We start from the raw sequence: 19,663 nt of genomic DNA, 5'->3' as shown, positions 1-19,663 counted from the left end.
CTTGAAAATCTCCCCCTGCTTCTAAGTTTTCTTGATTTGGTGATGACATAGTTGGTTCAGCCATGACACAAGAAGAAGAAACAGAAGGGACCGAAGCAGGATCAGGCAATGATAATTCCTAGAGACGATCTTCACTTGGTTGTGTCTCCTCTCGAAGAGAAGTGGCTGGGAAATAGGGATGAGACTCAAAGGTCACACCTTTGGACACCTAGAATTTTTTTGTAACGTATAGTAGAATTTGTAATCCTTTTGAGTAGGTAAATAGCTAAGATAGACACATTTAATGGCTTGGGGTTCAAGCTTACTTTGGTTAGGTGAATGATTATGAGCAAGTGCTATACAAACAGAGATTTGAAAGGGTAGAGGGTTAATGGACTTGAAATGAGGATACGATTTCATAAGGCTTGAAATTGGAGTTTGGTAGTTCAGGACCCTGGATGGCATTCTATTTATCAAGTAAGAGGCAGTAAGGATGACCTCTCCCTATAGGTACTTAGGAACATGCATAGTGAACATTAAAGCCTCTGCAACCTTTAGTAAATGCCTATTTTTCCTTTTGAAAACCTCATTCTATGATGGAGTCTCCACACATGAAATTTGGTGAATTATCCCTTGTTTAGCTAGGTATTCTCCCAAGATAGAATGGAACCTAAATTTGTGTTTGGAAGTGATTTTGGACCATGGAGTGGAAATTTTGAAAGATTTGGCTAGTTCCAAAATTTTCCTTTGAGAGATAAACCCAACATACTTGTGTATGGTCATCTATAAATGTTAAAACCATTTTTTTTTCTAGAGATGTTTGTCACTCTAGAAGGTCCCCAAATGTTACTATGGATTACAGAAAATGGCTTTGAAGATTTATAGGGTTGAGCAAGAAACATTGCACGTTTGTGTTTGGCACGTTGGCATACTTCACATTGGAATTTGGAACAAACATGGATTTTTATTTCTGAAAAACAATGGAGACAAGTTTTTCAAGTAAGGAAAGTTAGGATGGCCTAACCTACAATGCCAAAACATTATTTCTTGAATACTAGAAAGAGAAGCAAATTTGCAACTAGAAACTAAACCTTGTTAATACTTGGGTTCTTCCTCCTTAAAGTAGTACAACCCCTCATGTTTTCTAGCATTGCCAATTGTCTTCCCCAAAATTCATAGCAAGATGGAGAGAATTTACCAACACATTTTTTTATCTTTTGTTAGTTTGATAATTGACAAAAGGTTACAAGACAAATTTGAAACATGGAGAATTGAAAAAAGTGTCAAGATTTTTTATTTTTTATTATTTTTTTTATTGAACCTTTTCTTACAACAATGGAAAGTGACCCCTTGACTATCTTTACCTTGTAGTTACTAGACATGGAAAATGAGAAATAAAGAAATGTGGACTACAGGTCATATGATTTGAAGCGCCCAAATCAATGATCTAGGGTTCCCTTTTATTTTGATCAACATGAAGAGTAGTAACAAATGTACTTGTTTGGGCCAAAGTGCATGAGGAAGTATAGACCATTGGTTGTGACTAAGATTAAGACTAATTTGGGAGCTTATACAAGTTGTCTAGTTGCTCTTTAATTTCTTCCCTATTGAGTGAATCTCATCCAGTATTGTTGGATTTGATGGTAGCATGATTCTCTACACTAGCTTAGAAACCTCTTGCATTAGTTGGCCTGCTTGGTTTCAGTTTGGTGGCTTGCCATGTAGCCTACAATAGGCCTCCTTTGGGTGGTGAGTGTTAGGATAGAATCCTTAAAAGTATGACATGATGTAACATTTTTGGAATACATTATTCATTTAATGAGATTTCAGGTTCACTTTTATCCATCCTTAATCTTTGCATTATTTTTTATAAGCATTTTGGCCTAACATCTCTTGCATTGTACATGATTTGGGTGCATTAAAAGTTGCACTGAAGATCTAAGTCATGGGTTTCTTGCAAGTAGATGATTTGTTCACAGTTGATTCGTGAACTTAGGCAATCCATTTGAGGCTGTAGTGTATCACCTTATAATTGGAGGGATGACTGGTCTTGATTGTCGGGATGGGGTTCCCATGATGAATACACTAATGTGTATGGTTACATATTGGATAGGACCTACAATGAGTCATGACATAAGGCTATTGGGTAGTCATGACTTTACCAAGTTGTTATATTGTATTGTTTCTCAACATTGAAAGAATATTGAGCTTGTATAGAAGTTAGTAGTGGTTTTGACCTACGGATGAGATTGTAAGCTGATTATATATTTCCTATGAATTTGGTCATTATTGATGGAAACCAATAATAATTGGTATTCTCAATAAAGACTCCATGATATCTTATGGATTTTGAGATAGTGTCCTTTTGGGTGATCCTAAGGACATGTGATCATGAAATTTGTAGATGCATATTAATTCTTTTAGTGAAATCTGACATATGCTTTTAGTAAGTTAAAGTAAGTCATTTGATCACATAATAGGAGGATCTGTAACTCAAGGATTATAGAGGTAGTCTTGAAAGGTTGATAACTTTCACCTTGTTAAACTATGGATGACCAATTCATGGGGAGATTGTATACAATGAATAAGAGGTCATAGACCCGATCACTTGGTGTCTTGTTGTAATATACATAGGGTATTAGAGTGTAGTTGACTTTTTGTAATGGGATGTTGTGTCAACTTCAAAATTAAATTATGAGGGAGCTAATACCCTATGGGTTCCAGTGGTTTCTACTTGAGCTCATATTTCTTAATGACACAATTTATGGGGGTTGAATGAGTTTTTAGTTCACTTTTGTGTAAAATGGCGTTTTGGTAATTATGCAAGGTGGCACAAAGGTAAGTAAGCGATATCACTGGATTGAGCTAATTGATTAATTAAAGTCTTGTTGGGTTAATTAATCAATTAGCAACCTTTTTAGGTTAGATTAAGTGATCCAAGCTCATGGTGGACTTAAGTCACTTAAGCCTGTAATATCCTTTTAGGGGAGAAACCCTTTGTCATTCTCTCCCTACAGTCCAGAGAGAGAACCTAGCCTCCAACCTTGAAACTCCATCATCTCAATGCCTAGACTTAAGGAGGAGTCATCGGGTGGAAGATCATGGTGTTTATGAGATCTACTATACGCTGACTAGAATCGATTTGGGAACATTTAGATCAAAGGTATGTGGCATTATTCTCTAGATCTATGTTTTCTGTGGTATCAATATTATTTTTAAATACCAAGTTTTTCGTTGTGATAGATTTAGAGAGCCTAGGATAAATTTTTATGCACTCTAACAATCTAGGGCAAGAGAATAGAGCAATCCGGGGTTTCCCAATAGTGAGGCCTATGACAATGGTCATACCAGTTTCTTTTTCCTTTTTTGGTTGTTTTTTGATCTTCACTTCCATGGCCTAGGTTCTCATAGCTCCTTCATGCCAAAGCAGAACCTTTGGTATTCAAGGATGTTATGTCTGATTCTCTGCCTTCTCCCATCATTACTTTTCTTCTACTTTCTTCTCATCTGAACTCAACAAATACTTCTTGAATTGAAGGTAATGATTCCTTCCTAAGAATTCTCCCTCTTACTTTATCTAGGTCTTTATTGAGACAAGTGAGGAACTCAAACACTATTACTATTCAATCATTTTTTTTTTAATTCACACTACACTAGATACACCTCTAATCAGCTTTGTAAAATAAATCAAGCTCTTGCCATAAGTTCTTCAATGCATTATAGTAGAGATTCACGGATTGGCTTCCTTGTTTTGTATCTTGTAGCTTTGATTTTATCTCAAATACTTGTGCGGAATTCCCCAAAACTGAGTAGGCCATTTTTACATCATTCCAAACATCCTTTGCTGTAGGCAGAAAATGGTATGTTTGGCCAATTTCAATCTCCATAAAATTAATCACACATGCAATTACTATTGAATTTTCTGCATCCCATCCTTGAAAAGTAGGACCATCCTCCTTCGGTGGTTTAGTGGCTCCAATCAAGTGTTCGAGTTTTCCTCTCCCTTGAATAACCAATTTGATTGATTGAGACCATTGCAGGTAATTTTTTCTGTTCAACTTATGGGCTGTAATTTGGAGGGAAGCGTCCTCTCCTCCCTGCAATATGCTTGTCCCAACTCTGTCCATTTTAGCCATTAAACCCTAGAACCAGAGGTACTACTTTGACACCATAAACAGAGGCTAGAAAATAAATGGAATAGCTCACTTGATTTATTGGAATGAACAACCAATACATTTATAGAGAAAAACCTAACAAACAGATAGAAACTAGGTTAAAATAAATCCCTAAAAAATAGGAGACAATCGGATAGAATCCAGGCTAACTAAATCCCTTGAAAATAGGGGCAAAAAATTCAAAGGGATAAAGCTTCCTAATCACCTACTATTTTGAATTTAAAAATACAGAATATTAATAAAACAAAAACATAACAAACTTGATTTCTACAAAAGTGAATCTTTGACATGGATTAGCACCTGTAGGGAAAGGGGAGTTGTTAATGTGGTGGTGGTACCAAATAGGTGCCTTTAAAAATTAGAAAGATTGACCCACAATATTATAATTCTCTTGATCTTTTTTTTTTTTTAATTAACAAATAAAAACACATTCTCCAATATATATGCAGCAATACTCTTCCAACAACTAAAATATGCAAGTTCTATACAAATAAAATCAACACTCTCCCAAACAATACTTAAATAACAGTTTATATCACCATTATGACTACTGAGCTAATACTTATCTCTCATCCACATCATATCAAATAAAATAAACCAAATGTAGCTCTTAGAATTAAATGAAAATTGAGAGAGTTGATGAGAGATGAACAAACAAAGATTTAACATGGAAAATCTTTGAAAGGATAAAAAACAAGGGTCTCTAACAATTGCAAAATCCACTATGAAGAAAACACTGAGTACCAGGTTTTATCTAGCCCAAAACTCCAGTCCTGCCTACTACATTCCAAACTTCAGATTCACACCATCTTCATATGGAGCATATTGGGAATTACTGCTAAACATGATTTTGACCTCCTTTTGGTACCCTAACAAAAAAACACTTTGGTTTTATCCCAATAGATGAAAAACTAGTGAGAAGGGTTAGTTGGACAATAATCAACCCATTTTGTAGATGAAAAATCTAGGCAAACATTTAGTTTTCGGCTTAAAACATAAGGTTTTCTCAAGAAACAAACGATCCCAATTTATAAATAGCTTCAAGGGAAGGTCTCTCGTGGCTGTTCTCTCTCAAACTCTAATCTGGAAAATTTGGTTACAATTGACAGTAAGAGCATCAATCAAACAGGTCATATTTGATCAAAAAATGTGTAAAAAAAATGTATGTCCATTGATTAAATTTTGATCTGGAAAATAGATTCATGTGCCAAACTGTCCCTTCGAGTTCTTAAGATGCATCGCTCACTCTAAAGGTTGGATCAATTGCATATTTGGCTATTTGACTGATCTTGGAAGATAACTGCATAAACTTCCTACAAGATTTCACCACAAACACACATTTGAAAAGCCTGGTTGATCAGGTTTACAACCATCCACAATCTTGAGCCACCAACCATTGCCTTTTGCCACCTTGATGGAGATATTGATCTTTAACAAAACTAGTTCAAGGGAGGATTTGAAAGTACCAAGTTGGGAGGATAGAATGGGTTTTGGTCCTGGAATTGCCAACACAATAAGAAGCTCATAGGCTACCCATGAGGCAAAATGTTTGGGTTTAGTCCATATTGGCTTGATACACATTGTTGGCCTATTACTTAACAACTTAAACTTTTAGGTCAAATTGGTAACTTAATAAATAGTAGGCCATATGCCTTTGATAAAGAGTAGATAAGAAGTTGGAAAACTAATACAATAAGTTATTGTGGCATATATTCAACATTCCCTCTCAATCTCACAAGGTTTGAAAATGAGCTAATCCTGGAACCTTGTTTATGAAATCCTCCCTGCATGCATCTATGTTATTCAAATATAGGGGTGGCATGGGTAGGATAGTAAAATCCTATTCCTGTCCTAAATCCAATGTGGTTTGCTTCTAAAAACACTTCTACCCCTACTTGAAATAAAGATGTATTGTCCCCATCCCAATAGGACCGAGATGGGTAACCAACTTGCAAGTTACAGGTGCAATTGGCATCCTTAGTCAGCTAATACTGGTCATCTGAAATGACATTCCGAGTATCTATTGTTTATGCCTGATGCAATGTAGTAAATGATTTCATTATGGCTAAATAAGAAGACTTGCAGTCTAATGCTCCCTTTTATGGCTGGATTGTATCTTTGTTGTGCTCTCAAATGGGACATTAGGGATTCAGGTCCTAGTGGAATGCTCATTAACCTTAGTTAGCAGTGATAACGTATTCCACACCCTTTTGGTGGGCAAATTGCTTGAATCTAAGGTAATGCCTTCTGGCAAGGGCTTGAGTAGGACGCTGAAAAGAAAAAGAAAAAGAAACCTTGAGCTTTACTTTGTTCACACAAGTTAGCTAATCCTTTGTAAGAATGGAAATTATCAGAAAAAGTTGTTCATACACAAATAAGTTCAGACCAATTCAGTATGTTTATCACTGGATATTAGTTTAATATCAGCAAAAAAATGTCTCTACTTTCTAAATTTTTATTCCTGAATACTCTGATTGGTGGGTAAATTTATTTTCTCTAGCTACATTGTTATTTTATTTTGGAGATTGAAGTGGGTATGCATAGAAGTTTGATTTCTATCTATGCTGGTAAAAAAACATAGATGAACATGAATATGGTTATAGGGGACGCTAGATATACTACTTCTATATATGTTGGGAAAAGAACATGTAGACTTATATAGGGGATAGCTGGAAGTTTGAGGCTCTAGGAAACCATAGGAGGCATGTGTATAGGGGAGAGCTGGAAGTTCAAGGCTGTGGCTAGTAGCTCCTCCTTACCCTTAAGTTGAACCCTAGACCTTTCACAATGAGGAGTCAGGAGAGACTACTAGGCCACACAAGACAGTCCTCTATTGCCTGGTCTTCCTCAGGGATTTTGAGAATCTTGTATAGAACTTTATGGAAATAAAAAATGGATCAAAAAGGGAAAATAAAATTCTTGGCCATTTCTATCAACAATATGAGATGAATCATTGTCTTCACATCCACATTTTTTTGAAATTTATGTTATTTGTACTTTCTTCATTATACTTCAAATTAGAGAGATTTCTTGTAATTCAGGTTGGGATGGCTGCAAACTTAAAGGACTTTGTTCTGACTAATTGTGAAGGGGAAGAGGTAAAGAAAGGGGTTGCATTGGGTGAAGTTTGATGCAGTTGCATTTTTGTTATGCTATTTAAATTTGTACTACTTTTCTAATATTTTATGGAAGGTTTACCTTAAATAAAATTTATTCTCATTTTTCTTATGTTTGTTATGAAATTGGATATTATTTGTTATGCCTATCTATTACATTATGCATTTTTATCTTTTGCAGTTATTTTCTATTTGGCCTTTAATAATCCACCAACTTACATCCTAGGTATGTACCTACACATATACGTACATATGTACCTATATACCTATGTATGTGCAAACATACATACATACATATATACATATCTGTGTACCTATGTGCCTATGTACATACCTACATATGTACCTGCCTACGTACATAAAGACAGATATTCATATATATATATACCAACATATCTACATACATAATTATGCTCATATACTACTTACCTACATATCGACAAATATACCTATCTACTTACATTGTGGATACACACACGTGTACTTAGATACATGCTTGGATACATACAAGTATAGAATTTGAAGACCAAGTCATAACCAAGTCATTCTTAGAATTTTTAAATTGGCTAAAGAAATCAAGTTCTTCGTATGTATACATGCATACATAGCTCTTAAAGACCAAGTCTCTCAACAGTTGAGGAAGATATTTGTGATCTGAAGGACCTTATCAGAACTAGTTAAACCAATTAAATCTTTTTGCTTGTTTGGGTTTTTTGTTTTGGTATGTATGTGGCTCTGTAATATCCCGGCCTAAGCCTAAGATCAGAAATTTGTTATGGATTTTTTGTACATACATGAGAACTTTTCATATATATATATATATATATATATATGCATGTATGTATGTGCATTTTACATAGACTTATTCATATGGTTGTTATGAGTTGATGATAAATCAAATACCATTCCCAGGACAAGACTTAAAAATGCAAAGCAATAATTTTTTAATGCATTGTATGAAGGTACATAAGATGTTAATTTGAACAAAGACTAAGTCTCTTAGAAGTTGATGAAGATATTTGTGATCTGAAGGACCTTATCAGAACTAGTTAAACCAATTAAATTCTTTTGCTTGTTTGGTTTTTTTCTTTGGGATATATATGGCTCTGTAATAGTCTAGCCTAAGCCTAGGATCAGAAATTTGTTATGCATCTTTTATACATACATGAGAACTTTTCATATATATATGTGTGTGTGTGTGTGTGTGTGTGTGTGTGCGTATTTGCATTTTACATTGATGTATTTGTATGGTTGTTTTGAGTTGATGATAAATCATACCATTCCCAAGACAAGACTAAAAATGTAAGGCAATGATTTTTTTAATGCGTTATATGAAGGTACATTAGTGATAAAGACGTTAATTTGTTCAAAGTAGGCACACACACACACATGCACATAAATGGTTTATAAATTTCTTTTATCTTTTCTATAAACATTCTTATTCAGTTGACTTCTTTACATAGATTAACTAGTTGATAGCCAAACTCTTTACAGTTGGCATCAGCAGTCCTGCTCTTTCATTTGTGTATGACTTTTAGAGTATTATTTCTTTCTCAGGTGAAAGGATCTGAAGTTTCAACTTATGATGGGACACCTGTTGCATATACCGTATGCCCCACAGAAACAGTAAGGATCTTCATCATATTCACAATTAGATGTCTCACATATGTTTACATTTCTAGTTTGGTTGTGCTTCGACTTATGTTTTCAAGACATGCACCATGGAACAGATCTACAACATCACTATTTGCTTGTGGTGTTTAATCCTCATTGGGTTCATGTTAAGTTTTAATCTGAATCTGGTACGGTAGCTGTGTTCTGATAAGGACATCATTTTCTGAAACCATGTCACAACATTTTTTTATTTTTTCCAGATCAATTATGTTTCTGCTCATGATAACGAAACTCTATTCGACATTGTCAGTCTGAAGGTAGGCTCAACTCTACTCTTTCAATGCTTTATATGCAATCTGAGAAATATTCCATTGTCCACCAAAAGAGATGTTTGTTCATATGCTTTTCTAATGCATTTCTTTGCTTGTATAGACTCCAATGCAGATTTCTGTAGAAGAGAGATGCAGGATAAATCATTTGGCAACAAGCATAATAGCACTTTCACAGGTTCCATCTGTATTTCATATGTTCATTAATGATATTTTTCTTCTAAAATGCTCATTTTGTACCATCACTTTTATATCTCTGAATTACATGGTAGGTAAATATTTGATAGTCTTTCTTATGGTTGTAGTAAGATAGTGGTCACCAAAAGCAAGGGGGAACCATCCAGGGAAAAATGTTCATGGATGAGTGGGGATTGCGTGTCATCTCTTAATATCTGGCTTTCTGCAAGCCTGTAAAAATATCTTGTACATGCTCAATAGTGCTGCTAGTTTTTGAACAGTGTAGATGACAATGAGTTGTTTTCAAGTAGCTTGAGTTTGGGCTGGTTTTCATTGCCTAGCTGAAGCACCCTCTATTTGCACCAAATTAATGCTTGTAATAGTTCACTCTGAACCTGGCCCATTAACTAGGCTCTCCAGGTCTGGGTCAAAATTGCTAAATCTAATCAAGAGTCCTTAAAAAGAAGTTTGCTTGGGAAAGAGCTTCTACTCATGAATCCTCGATAAAATTGAAATTAAGGCCTCCTATGCCTCTAGGTTCTCTAAAATGTGGAATTTAGCTTTGTTTTTTGCTTGGGAAGCTAGAAAGCTTAGCATGTTATTCAACTTTCTTCTTATATAGTAATGAAATGCGCTCAAAAGTGGTGGAGGTCACAATTAATTCTAATAGTTGGCAGGGGTTCTTTCTTGACTAAGGTGGTGTTTGTTTTTTTTCCTTAATTCTAAATAGAACTTAAAACTAAATAGTGTTTAATACTGTTAAGTATTAGGTTATTTGTGTTTGTAATATTTTATTTCTATTAAGCATTAAAAAGTAAAGAAAAACCAACATGTTACTTTTCCTATATAGAAAAAACCAATATTTTGGCCTTTTTTATCCAGCCAAAAATTTATAGTAAGTTATGAAAAAGTAGATAAACAAACAACCTAAAGTTTGAAAGCAAATTGTTTTTAGCAAAAAGTTAAAAAAAACATATACCCTAAGTCATTAAAGACCATTCTCACCTCACCTTAGCTCATAGAGTGGGGTTGGTTTTTTGCAAATTTTGGTGTTGCCAATGCAAGCATAATGAAGAGTTGGCTGACCATATCCTTAACCATTGTGGGATGCCTTGTTGTTTCTGTACTTGGTTATTCTCCTTGTTTGGAGTCTCATGGGTGCTTCCCCATTCTGCCAAGTAGATGTTACTGGGTTGGCATGGGAATTTCCTGTACCAAGGCTGCAAGAGGATATGGAAGTTGCCCCTGTTTGCTTGATTTGGTACAAGGGTAGTGATATCGAAGAATTGTTTAGGGCTTGGAACTTTTGGGATGATGATGAAAAATATCTTCATTAAGTTTTTCTTTACTTGGTCTCATGATTCATTGGGGATTGATAATGGTGCTTTTTTAGATTTCATTGACAGTTAAGATGGCACAGTGCCTATTTATCTTCTTCGTCTTGTTGGTTTTTTTTAGGCACACTTGATATACTTCATGCGTTCTTAGACTGCACTCCATTTTTTTCCTATGCACCTACTGATATATCCTTGGTTTCCTAACAAGAAAAAGAAAGAGAAAGAGAAAACAAGAGAAGAAGAAGAAGAATCCATGATTGATTCCTATAAGCAGCTTTAATTCTGCAGAAATATATACTGATATTTCCTACTAAAAATTGGGAAAAATGGGACTTTAAAAATAAACTACATGTATGGAGTTGTCTATTGGTTTCAATTGGGATACCTATTATGAACCCTCAATGTTCTTATTCGACAAAATTTTCATACATTTTAGTGGGCAACACAATTTTTTGACAACATGATTTTCTGGGTCAAATTAATTTGACTTTGCTATCTAACCCCAAGTTTTTAAAGGCGTTTCTCGAGCACGCCTCAGGGCGAGGCCGGGCTAAAATGCCTTGAGGCGTAAGAAATAAAACTCGACTCTTGAAAGGCGTACGCCTTTTCCAGTGAGGTGTGACGCCTTTTATGCTCCAAGAAGAAAGCGTACGCTTTGTGGGAGCTGATGTGGCCATAAACAGAAATTAAAAAAAAAACCCTAAGTAATCCCTGAAATAGCAACTCGAGTCCCGATTAAAAACTTTAGCAAACACAAATTGGGAGAAAAGCTCAAAACGAAACCCTACCTCAAGCGGTGACGGAGTGCTCAACCTCAGGCGGCGACCAACCGCTGTGCATCTTCTCCGGCGATGATCCCTCTCATTCATTTCCAGGTATGTCGCGAACTCGCGATCTCCCTCTCTTCGTCTCCCATACTTTCCCCTCTCTTCATCTCCCATAGTTTTCTCCCTCTTCGTCTCCCTCGGCATTCGGCTCTTCATCAAATTTTATTTTTTATTTTTTATTATCAAATTAACTCTCAAACGGCCTCTTCATCCAATATATATATATATATATATATATATATATATATATATATATATATATATATAATTTTGACCAATTGGAGCTCTCAGCCAGTGTTGGAGCTCTTAGCCAGTAAGCTGTTATTTATTTCTCTCTTCATCCATTTTTTTTTTAAATATTCTGCTTAAAATTATTTTTTTATTTCTGATTTAATTTTAATTTCCACCCAAATTTTCTTTATTTCATTATTAAATCCCAATTAAAATTTATGCATATAATTTTTAAATTCCTTTAAAAAAATATTGGTTTTTTTAAATTTAAATCAATTAAATTTTGTATTTCATTTTTAAATTTCTTTCAATTATGTCTTGTTATTATTTTTTAGTCAATTATATTGTTATATAGAAATTTGAATATTATTATTGGTGTTTTTTTTTAGAATGAGTTACTCCGATTTGAAAAATTCAAGAAAAGATTTTGTGTGGAAGTATGTTGTTGAAGTTTCCGGGGAGCAATATTTAAGATGTAAATTTTGCAATCAAAGATGTGCGGAAGGGGTGAATAGACTCAAACATCACTTAGCCGGAACTTATCATGGTATGAAACCATGCAACAAAGTTAGTGAAGATGCTAGATTGGAATGCAAAGAGGCATTGGCCAATTTCAAGGATCAAAAAACGAAAAAGAAATGAATTGCTCCAAGAAATTGGTATGGATCCAACTTCAATGCATGAGAGTGACTTGTCTAAAACAATAGGGACATTAGGGAGTGGGAGTGGGAGTGGGAAACCTATTCCTAGGGGACCCATGGATAAATTTATCACTTCACAACCTAGACAAAGTACTTTGAATTCAAAGTGGAAGCAAGAAGAAAGGAAGGAAGTGTGTAGAAAAATTGGTAGGTTTATGTATTCAAAAGGTCTCCCATTCAACACTGTGAATGATCCTTATTGGTTTCCTATGATGGGTGCTGTTGCAAATTTTGAGCCCGGGTTTAAGCCTCCATCTATGCACGAATTGAGGACATGGATTCTTAAAGAAGAGGTGAATGACCTAAGTATCATTATGGAAGATCACAAAAAAGCTCGAAAATAATATGGATGTTCAATTATGTCAGATGGTTGGACAGATGGAAAGAGTAGGTGTCTTATTAATTTTTTGGTGAATAGTCCTACTGGCACTTGGTTTATGAAATCAATTGATGCTTCTGATACAATAAAAAATGGGGAATTGATGTTCAAATATCTTGATGAGGTGGTTGAAGAAATTGGAGAGGATAATGTTGTGCAAGTCATCACTGATAATGCCTCTAATTATGTGAATGCTGGAATGAGGCTTATGGAAAAAAGGAGAAGATTGCGGTGGACTCTTTGTGCTGCTCATTGTATTGATTTGATGTTGGAGAATATTGGAAAGCTAAATGTTCATGCTACTACACTTTCTCGAGCTAGGCAAGTAGTGAAGTTCATATATGGACATACTTGGGTTCTTAGCTTGATGAGAACATTAACAAAAAATCATGAACTTCTTTGTCTAGCAATTACACGGTTTGCTACTGCATTTCTTACCCTCCAAAGTCTTTATAAGCAAAAGCAAGCTCTTATAGCAATGTTCTCCTCAGAAAAATGGTGTTCAAGCACATGAGCTGAAAAGGTAGATGGTGTGAAAACTCGAAGTACAGTATTGTTTGATCCAAATTTTTGGCCTCATGTTGCTTTTTGCATAAAGACCACTGTTCCATTAGTTAGTGTCTTGAGAGAGGTTGATTCAGAGGAAAGACCAACCATGGGTTATATTTATGAGTTGATGGATTCAACTAAGGAGAATATTGCATTTAATTGTGGGGGCGTGGAGAGAAAATATGGCCCAATTTGGAGAAAAATTGATGCAAGATGGACTCTGCAACTTCATCGACCTTTACATGTAGCAGGTTATTATCTTAATCCTCAATTGCGGTATGGAGATAAGTTCTCTAATGTTGATGAGGTGAGGAAGGGATTATTTGAATGCATGGATAGGATGTTGGATTATCAAGAACATTTAAAAGCTGACATTCAGTTGGACTCATATGACCAAGCAATGGGTGAATTTGGGAGTCGTATTGCAATTGATTCTTGAACATTAAGAAGTCCTATAAGTTGGTGATGCGGTTTGGGGGTTCAACACCGAAGTTGCAAAAGTTTGCTATTCGAGTCCTTAGCCTTATTTGTAGTGCTTCGGGATGTGAAAGAAATTAGAGCACATTTGAATCAGTAATACTTCTATTTTTGTAAATTTTTATGCATATATTTCTATTTCAATGTTAGTGAACTTTATTTCATTTTAAAACATAAATTTGTTTCTTTTATTATTTGTAGATCCATACAAAAAAAAGAAATAGACTTGAACATCAAAGGTTGAATGCTCTAGTGTATGTAAGGTACAACACTAGATTGAGGTACAACACTACATTGAGAGAGCGAAGTTTACAAAGGAAACAAAATGTTGATCCAATTTTGGTAGAGGAGATTGATTCGGATGATGAATGGATTGCAGAGAAAGAAGATCCCTTGCTCCCCCTTGATCTTTGTTGGCTTCAAGATAATGAGTTATTCAATGTTGATGCTATTAGAGTTGTGTCATCCAACTCCCAAGAGACTCAAGCATCATCAGATCACATGGTTTCTTTACATTTCTACGAAAGGAAACATAATGAAGTACCAAGTAAGTACTCAAAAATTGAAGTCATAAATTTGATTAAATTAATAAAAAAACTTATAATATTTACACCTAATTAATACTTTATGCTAGGTACAAGTGGAGGCAAAGGCAAAGAGAAGGAGTTGAATTTGACACCAATTGTTGAAGATGAAGATTTACATGAAATGGGGATACATGATAGTGGACATTTTCCTACTATTGATACATTGGATGAGGATGAATGACCTTGGAGAGGAGGATTTAAGTTGAAACAATTTACTCTAGTTGTTATTTCATGACTTAGTTATGGATTTTTTGTAAAAGTTTAGAACTATTATTATGTTTGACTCTATTTTCTATTTCATAACTTAGTTATGGCTCTTTGTTAAAGTTTGAAACTATTAGTATAGTTGAATCTATTTTCTATTTTATGACTTTGTTATGGTTTTTTGTGAAAGTAGGGAACTAGTATGTTTTTTTTATTTATGATTCTAATGAATTGTTTTCCTGTTATTATTTATGCTATTTTATTTTATTTTATTTTATATATTTTAAAATATTAATTAATTATATAATGTGAGGCTTAAAAAGCTTACACCTCAACGCCTCGAGGCTTACGCCTCGCCTCATGAACACAAAAACGTCTCGCCTTACACTTTCGCCTTTAAAAACTTTGATCTAACCCACCTCATCTTATTTCATCCTTTTCATGTTCGTAGGGCTGCATTGGAATTAGAATATGCTGAGAGAGTACAGATGGATGGTTTGATTTATTTTGTGTACTTTATGTTAGAAAGTTAGTTTGGCTAGATTAGTTCAAATTGGACTCAAATTTTAGAATGGATAGGTTCATTGATTTGAGGAATTTTAGAATGGATAGGTTCCTTGATTTTTTTGTACGTAGTCAAAGTTTTATTCAAATTAGGATTAGAATCAGATTTATTTTTCAGTTTCCTTATTTTTAGCCTAGGAATTATCCATCTTCTGGTTATTTAAATGGATGTAGCCTGTGTTATGAAGATTAGAATAATAAAATAGAAGTTTATCCAAAAAAACCTTTCACAGTTTTATGATATCAGAGCTAGAGAGAAAAAAAAAAGGAGAGTAGAACGATGGTGAAGACTGCTATGACTGGCGCAACTCACAGGGAGGAATCTGATGCCTCATATGGGACTTCACAGCTACAATTTCCAGCAACAAATCCAGGCGGTACAGAGAATCCAACCCAGCAAATTATGATTCATAAATTAAATGGACGTAATTTTCTTCACTGGTCGCAATTGGTGAAGCTGTTCATCAGAGGAAAAGGAAAGTTGGGCTATCTCACAAGCACCAACAAAGCACCTAAATCAGAAGATCCTGTGTACCAAACCTGGGATTCTGAGAATTCCATGGTAATGGTCTGGTTAATCAACTCCATGGAGGTAGCTATTAGGCAGACCTACCTCTTTCTTTCTATTGCCAAGGACCTCTAGGATGTAGTCTAAGAGACTTATTCAGATCTAGGTAATGCTGCTCAAATGTTTGAAATTAAGACTAAGTTGAAAGATATTAAACATGGTAGTTATAGTGTTACACAATACTATAATATCCTTCAAAATGCATGACAAGAACTTGATTTATTTTCTAATATGGACTGGAAGTGTGTTGAAGACAGTGCCCATTATTGCAAGATTCTCGAAAATAAAGGGCATTTGATTTTTTGGTAGGACTCAATAAGGAACTCGATGAGGTTCGAGGTTGAATCCTGGGAAAAGAGCCGCTGCCATCTATAAGGGAGATCTTCTCTGAGGTGTGACAGGAAGAGAGTAGGCGGAAAGTGATGTTGGGAGAACAACAATCTAGCCAATTTGAGACTTCTACCCTGGTTATTCATGGTGGGGAGACTTTTCAACCAAATGACTAGTGACCAAGAAAAAAGGGTGATCGTCCTTGGTGTGACCACTGTAAAAAACTAGGCCACACAAGAGATACGTGTTGGAAAATCCATGGGAAGCCGCCTATTGGGAGAAACCCGAGACCTGACTGCAATTCCAAAGCCTACCATAGTGAATCCGAGAACCCTAACAACTAAATAACCACTTCACCATTCACCAAGGAGCAGTTAGATGTCTTGCAATATCTCCTTAATCCACACACTACATCCACTTCTGTCTTAGGTTCACCAAATGTTGATCCCTCACCATCTTGCTTTCTAGCATAATAAGGTAGAACTCAATACCCATTAGTGCCTTAGTCAATTCTTATAAACCTTGGATCATTGATTCCGGAGCTACATATCCCATGACTTGGTCATCCACTTCATTTACAACATATGTACCATGTGCTGGTAATATGAAAGTTTGAATTGCGGATGGGTCATATACCCCGGTCGTTGGAAAAGGAACCATCTCCCTGACAAAAACTTTTTGTCTTGAATTAGTCTTACATGTCTCAAATTTGTCGTGTAATTTATTGTCCATTAGTAAACTCACTAGAGATCTCAATTGTGTAGCTAAATATTCTTCTACTGGTGTTGTTTTTTAGGACTTAGCTTCGGGGAGGATGATTGGTAGTGCATGTGAGTGTGAAGGTCTATACCACTTTGATGACCGTGAAGTTGTGCAAGGACAAGCCGCTGTTGCTGGTAGCAGTGTTTTATCTTTACCTTTTGATCATGAAACGATGTTATGATACTTGTTTCCAAAACTTTTCAAAAATAAAAGGTTGTCCAATTTTCAATGTGAAGTGTATCAAATGGCAAAGCATACCAGATTAGTATTTTCTGCTAAACCTTACAGGTCCTCTAAATCTTTTACTCTCATACATAGTGATTGGGGACCATCTCGGGTAACAGATCTAATTGGTGCAAAATGGTTCATTACCTTCATCAATGATCATTCAAGAATTTGTTGGGTTTACCTCCTTAAAGAAACATCTAAAGTCTTTCAAACCTTCAAAAATTTCTATTCAATGATCAAAAATCAGTTTCAAACGTCCATTATAATTCTTAGAACCGACAATGGTAGTGAATATATAAATGTTGTTCTTGGAGAATTTTTATCAATTAATGGGATTATTCATAAAAAATCATGTGTAGATACTCCACAACAAAATGGAGTTGCCGAAAGAAAGAATAAGCCCCTCTTAGAAGTTGCTTGGTCCTTATTATTTTCAATGAATGTTAGAAAAATACATTGGGGGGATGCCATTCTTACAGCAGCATATTTGATCAATAGGATGCCCTCAAAAGTTCTTAATTTTAAAACTCCCATTGTTATTTTTCTTGCTTCATTCCCAGATTCTTGAATTTGCCAAGATCTACCAATTAAAATTTTTGGGTGCATTGCTTTTGTACATGTTCATTCACATAATCGTGTTAAACTTGATCCTAGGGCTATGAAATGCTTATTTTTAGGATATGCAGCAACTAAAAGAGGATATAGATGTTTTGATCCTGTTAATTGGAAACTGTACATCGCTAAAGATGTAACCTTCTTTGAATAGCAATCCTATTACACTTCGCTTCAAGGGGAGAATTCTACTGAAGCTTCGTCATGGAAAATTCCACAATCTCCTTTTCTGGTTCCTAAACTCCCAGCAACAAGTCCAGTGTCTACTCAAATCTCTCCATCCATTCCTTTCGTTCAATCAAACCCAACAATAGTTCGAGTACATGACAGATTGTCAAATGCATGGGAAGATAAAGCATTGCCACCAACAACCTAGTCTACACCACAGTTCAAAGTCTGCTGAAGGAGGTGTATAGTACCTGATACACTCACACCTTGCCATGAAGCCACATCGGAGATAGTGCTTGAATCAGGTTTGGATAATTCTTCATTCCCCCTCACATTCCTTACTTCATGTAGACCAAGTGCCTAGTGACTTAGATCTCCCGATAGCACTTAGGAAAGGTGTTAGATCCTGTACCATTCATCCCATATCTAATTTTGTCTCTTATCATAGATTATCCTCGTCTTTTTCTGCTTTTACCTCTCACCTTTCTTCCATAGAAATTCCAAAAAATGTACAAGAAACATTTGGTGATCCAAGATGGAAAGCAGCAGTTGTGGAGGAAGTCAAAGCTTTGATAAAAAATGGAATGTGGGAACTTGTTACCCTACCGAAAGGTAAAAGAATTGAGATGTAAATGGGCTTTTTTAGTAAAATACAATTCTGATAGCTCGGTGGAACGATACAAGGCAAGATTGGTTGTTAAAGGATTTACTTAGACTTATGGGATAGATTACCAGAAGACTTTTGCACTGATGGCAAAATTGAACACAATCCAAATTCTTCTCTCTCTGGCTGCAAACTATGATTGGCCTTGTCAGCAGCTGGACATAAAAAATGCTTTTCTCAATGGGGAATTAGAGGAGGAGGTTTACATGGTAGTACCACCAGGACTTGAACAAGGAAGTTCCAATAAAGTTTGTCAATTGAAGAAAGCTCTCTACGGTCTCAAACAAGCACCTCGGGCATGGTTCGAAAGACTCTTAAGAGTAGTAAAACAATATGGCTATCCTCAAGGACATTTAGATCATACCATGTTTTACAAATCTACTGATGAGGGTAAAATAACTGTTCTCATAGTTTATGTTGATGATATGATTTTAATAGGCAATAATCATGTAGAAATTGAAGCTTTGAAGAAGATCCTAGCTAAGGAGTTTGAGGTAAAGGACCTTGGTGCACTAAGGTATTTTCTAGGAACGGAGATTGCCAAAAAAAAAGAAGGAATCTCTGTTTATAAAAAAATACACTTTAGACTTACTCAAGGAAACAGGGATCCTTTGTTGCAAGCCCAACGACATTCCGATTGATTCAAGACACAAGATAGTCCCGACTGAAAAAGGGGATCCAGTTGACAAAGGAAGATACCAACGGTTGGTTGGAAAGCTCATTTACCTCTCTCACACTAGGCCGAATATTGCTTTTGCAGTAAGTACAGTTAATTAGTACATGCATTCTCCATATGAAGTACACATGATTGTTGTCTATAAAATACTGCAGCGTCTCAAAGGAACCCCAAGAAAAGGACTTCACTTTGGAAAGCACGATCAATTCAAAATAAAGGCCTTCACAGATGCAGATTGGGCGGGGTCTATAGAAGATAGGAGGTCAACATATGGCTATTGTACATTTGTATTTGGAAATCTTGTCACATGGAGAAGTAAAAAACAAAATGTGGTGGTGAGAAGTAGTGTTGAAGTTGGGTTTAGATCGATAGCTCATAGAATTTGTGAAGTCTTGTGGATCAAGAGAGT

General features: G+C 35.4%; 1 protein-coding gene across 6 annotated transcripts in view; it reads left to right on the top strand.

Annotated features, from left to right (window-relative positions):
• Positions 1-19,663, top strand: part of LOC117928096 (pullulanase 1, chloroplastic) — a 50,118-nt gene that overhangs the window by 26,184 nt on the left and 4,271 nt on the right. For 4 of the 6 annotated variants that reach the window (XR_004653508.1, XR_004653507.1, XM_034847929.1 and 1 more), the window contains 4 exons: positions 7,196-7,252; positions 8,828-8,896; positions 9,145-9,201; positions 9,317-9,391. Coding sequence is in view for 3 of the 6 variants with exons in the window: in XM_034847929.1 (XP_034703820.1) it covers positions 7,196-7,252; positions 8,828-8,896; positions 9,145-9,201; positions 9,317-9,391 (258 nt within the window). In the remaining 3 variants the exon portion in view is untranslated. Of the gene's footprint in view, positions 1-7,195; positions 7,253-8,827; positions 8,897-9,144; positions 9,202-9,316; positions 9,392-16,940; positions 17,041-19,663 lie in introns of all 6 variants that reach the window. The other 2 variants (XR_004653509.1, XM_034847928.1) reach the window with 2 other exon arrangements.

This window comes from Vitis riparia, chromosome 13 (assembly GCF_004353265.1).
Source record: "Vitis riparia cultivar Riparia Gloire de Montpellier isolate 1030 chromosome 13, EGFV_Vit.rip_1.0, whole genome shotgun sequence".
In the NCBI taxonomy this organism is placed as follows: domain Eukaryota; kingdom Viridiplantae; phylum Streptophyta; class Magnoliopsida; order Vitales; family Vitaceae; genus Vitis; species Vitis riparia.
Note: the sequence above shows the minus strand (reverse complement) of the source record. Positions and strands in the feature narration are given on the sequence as shown.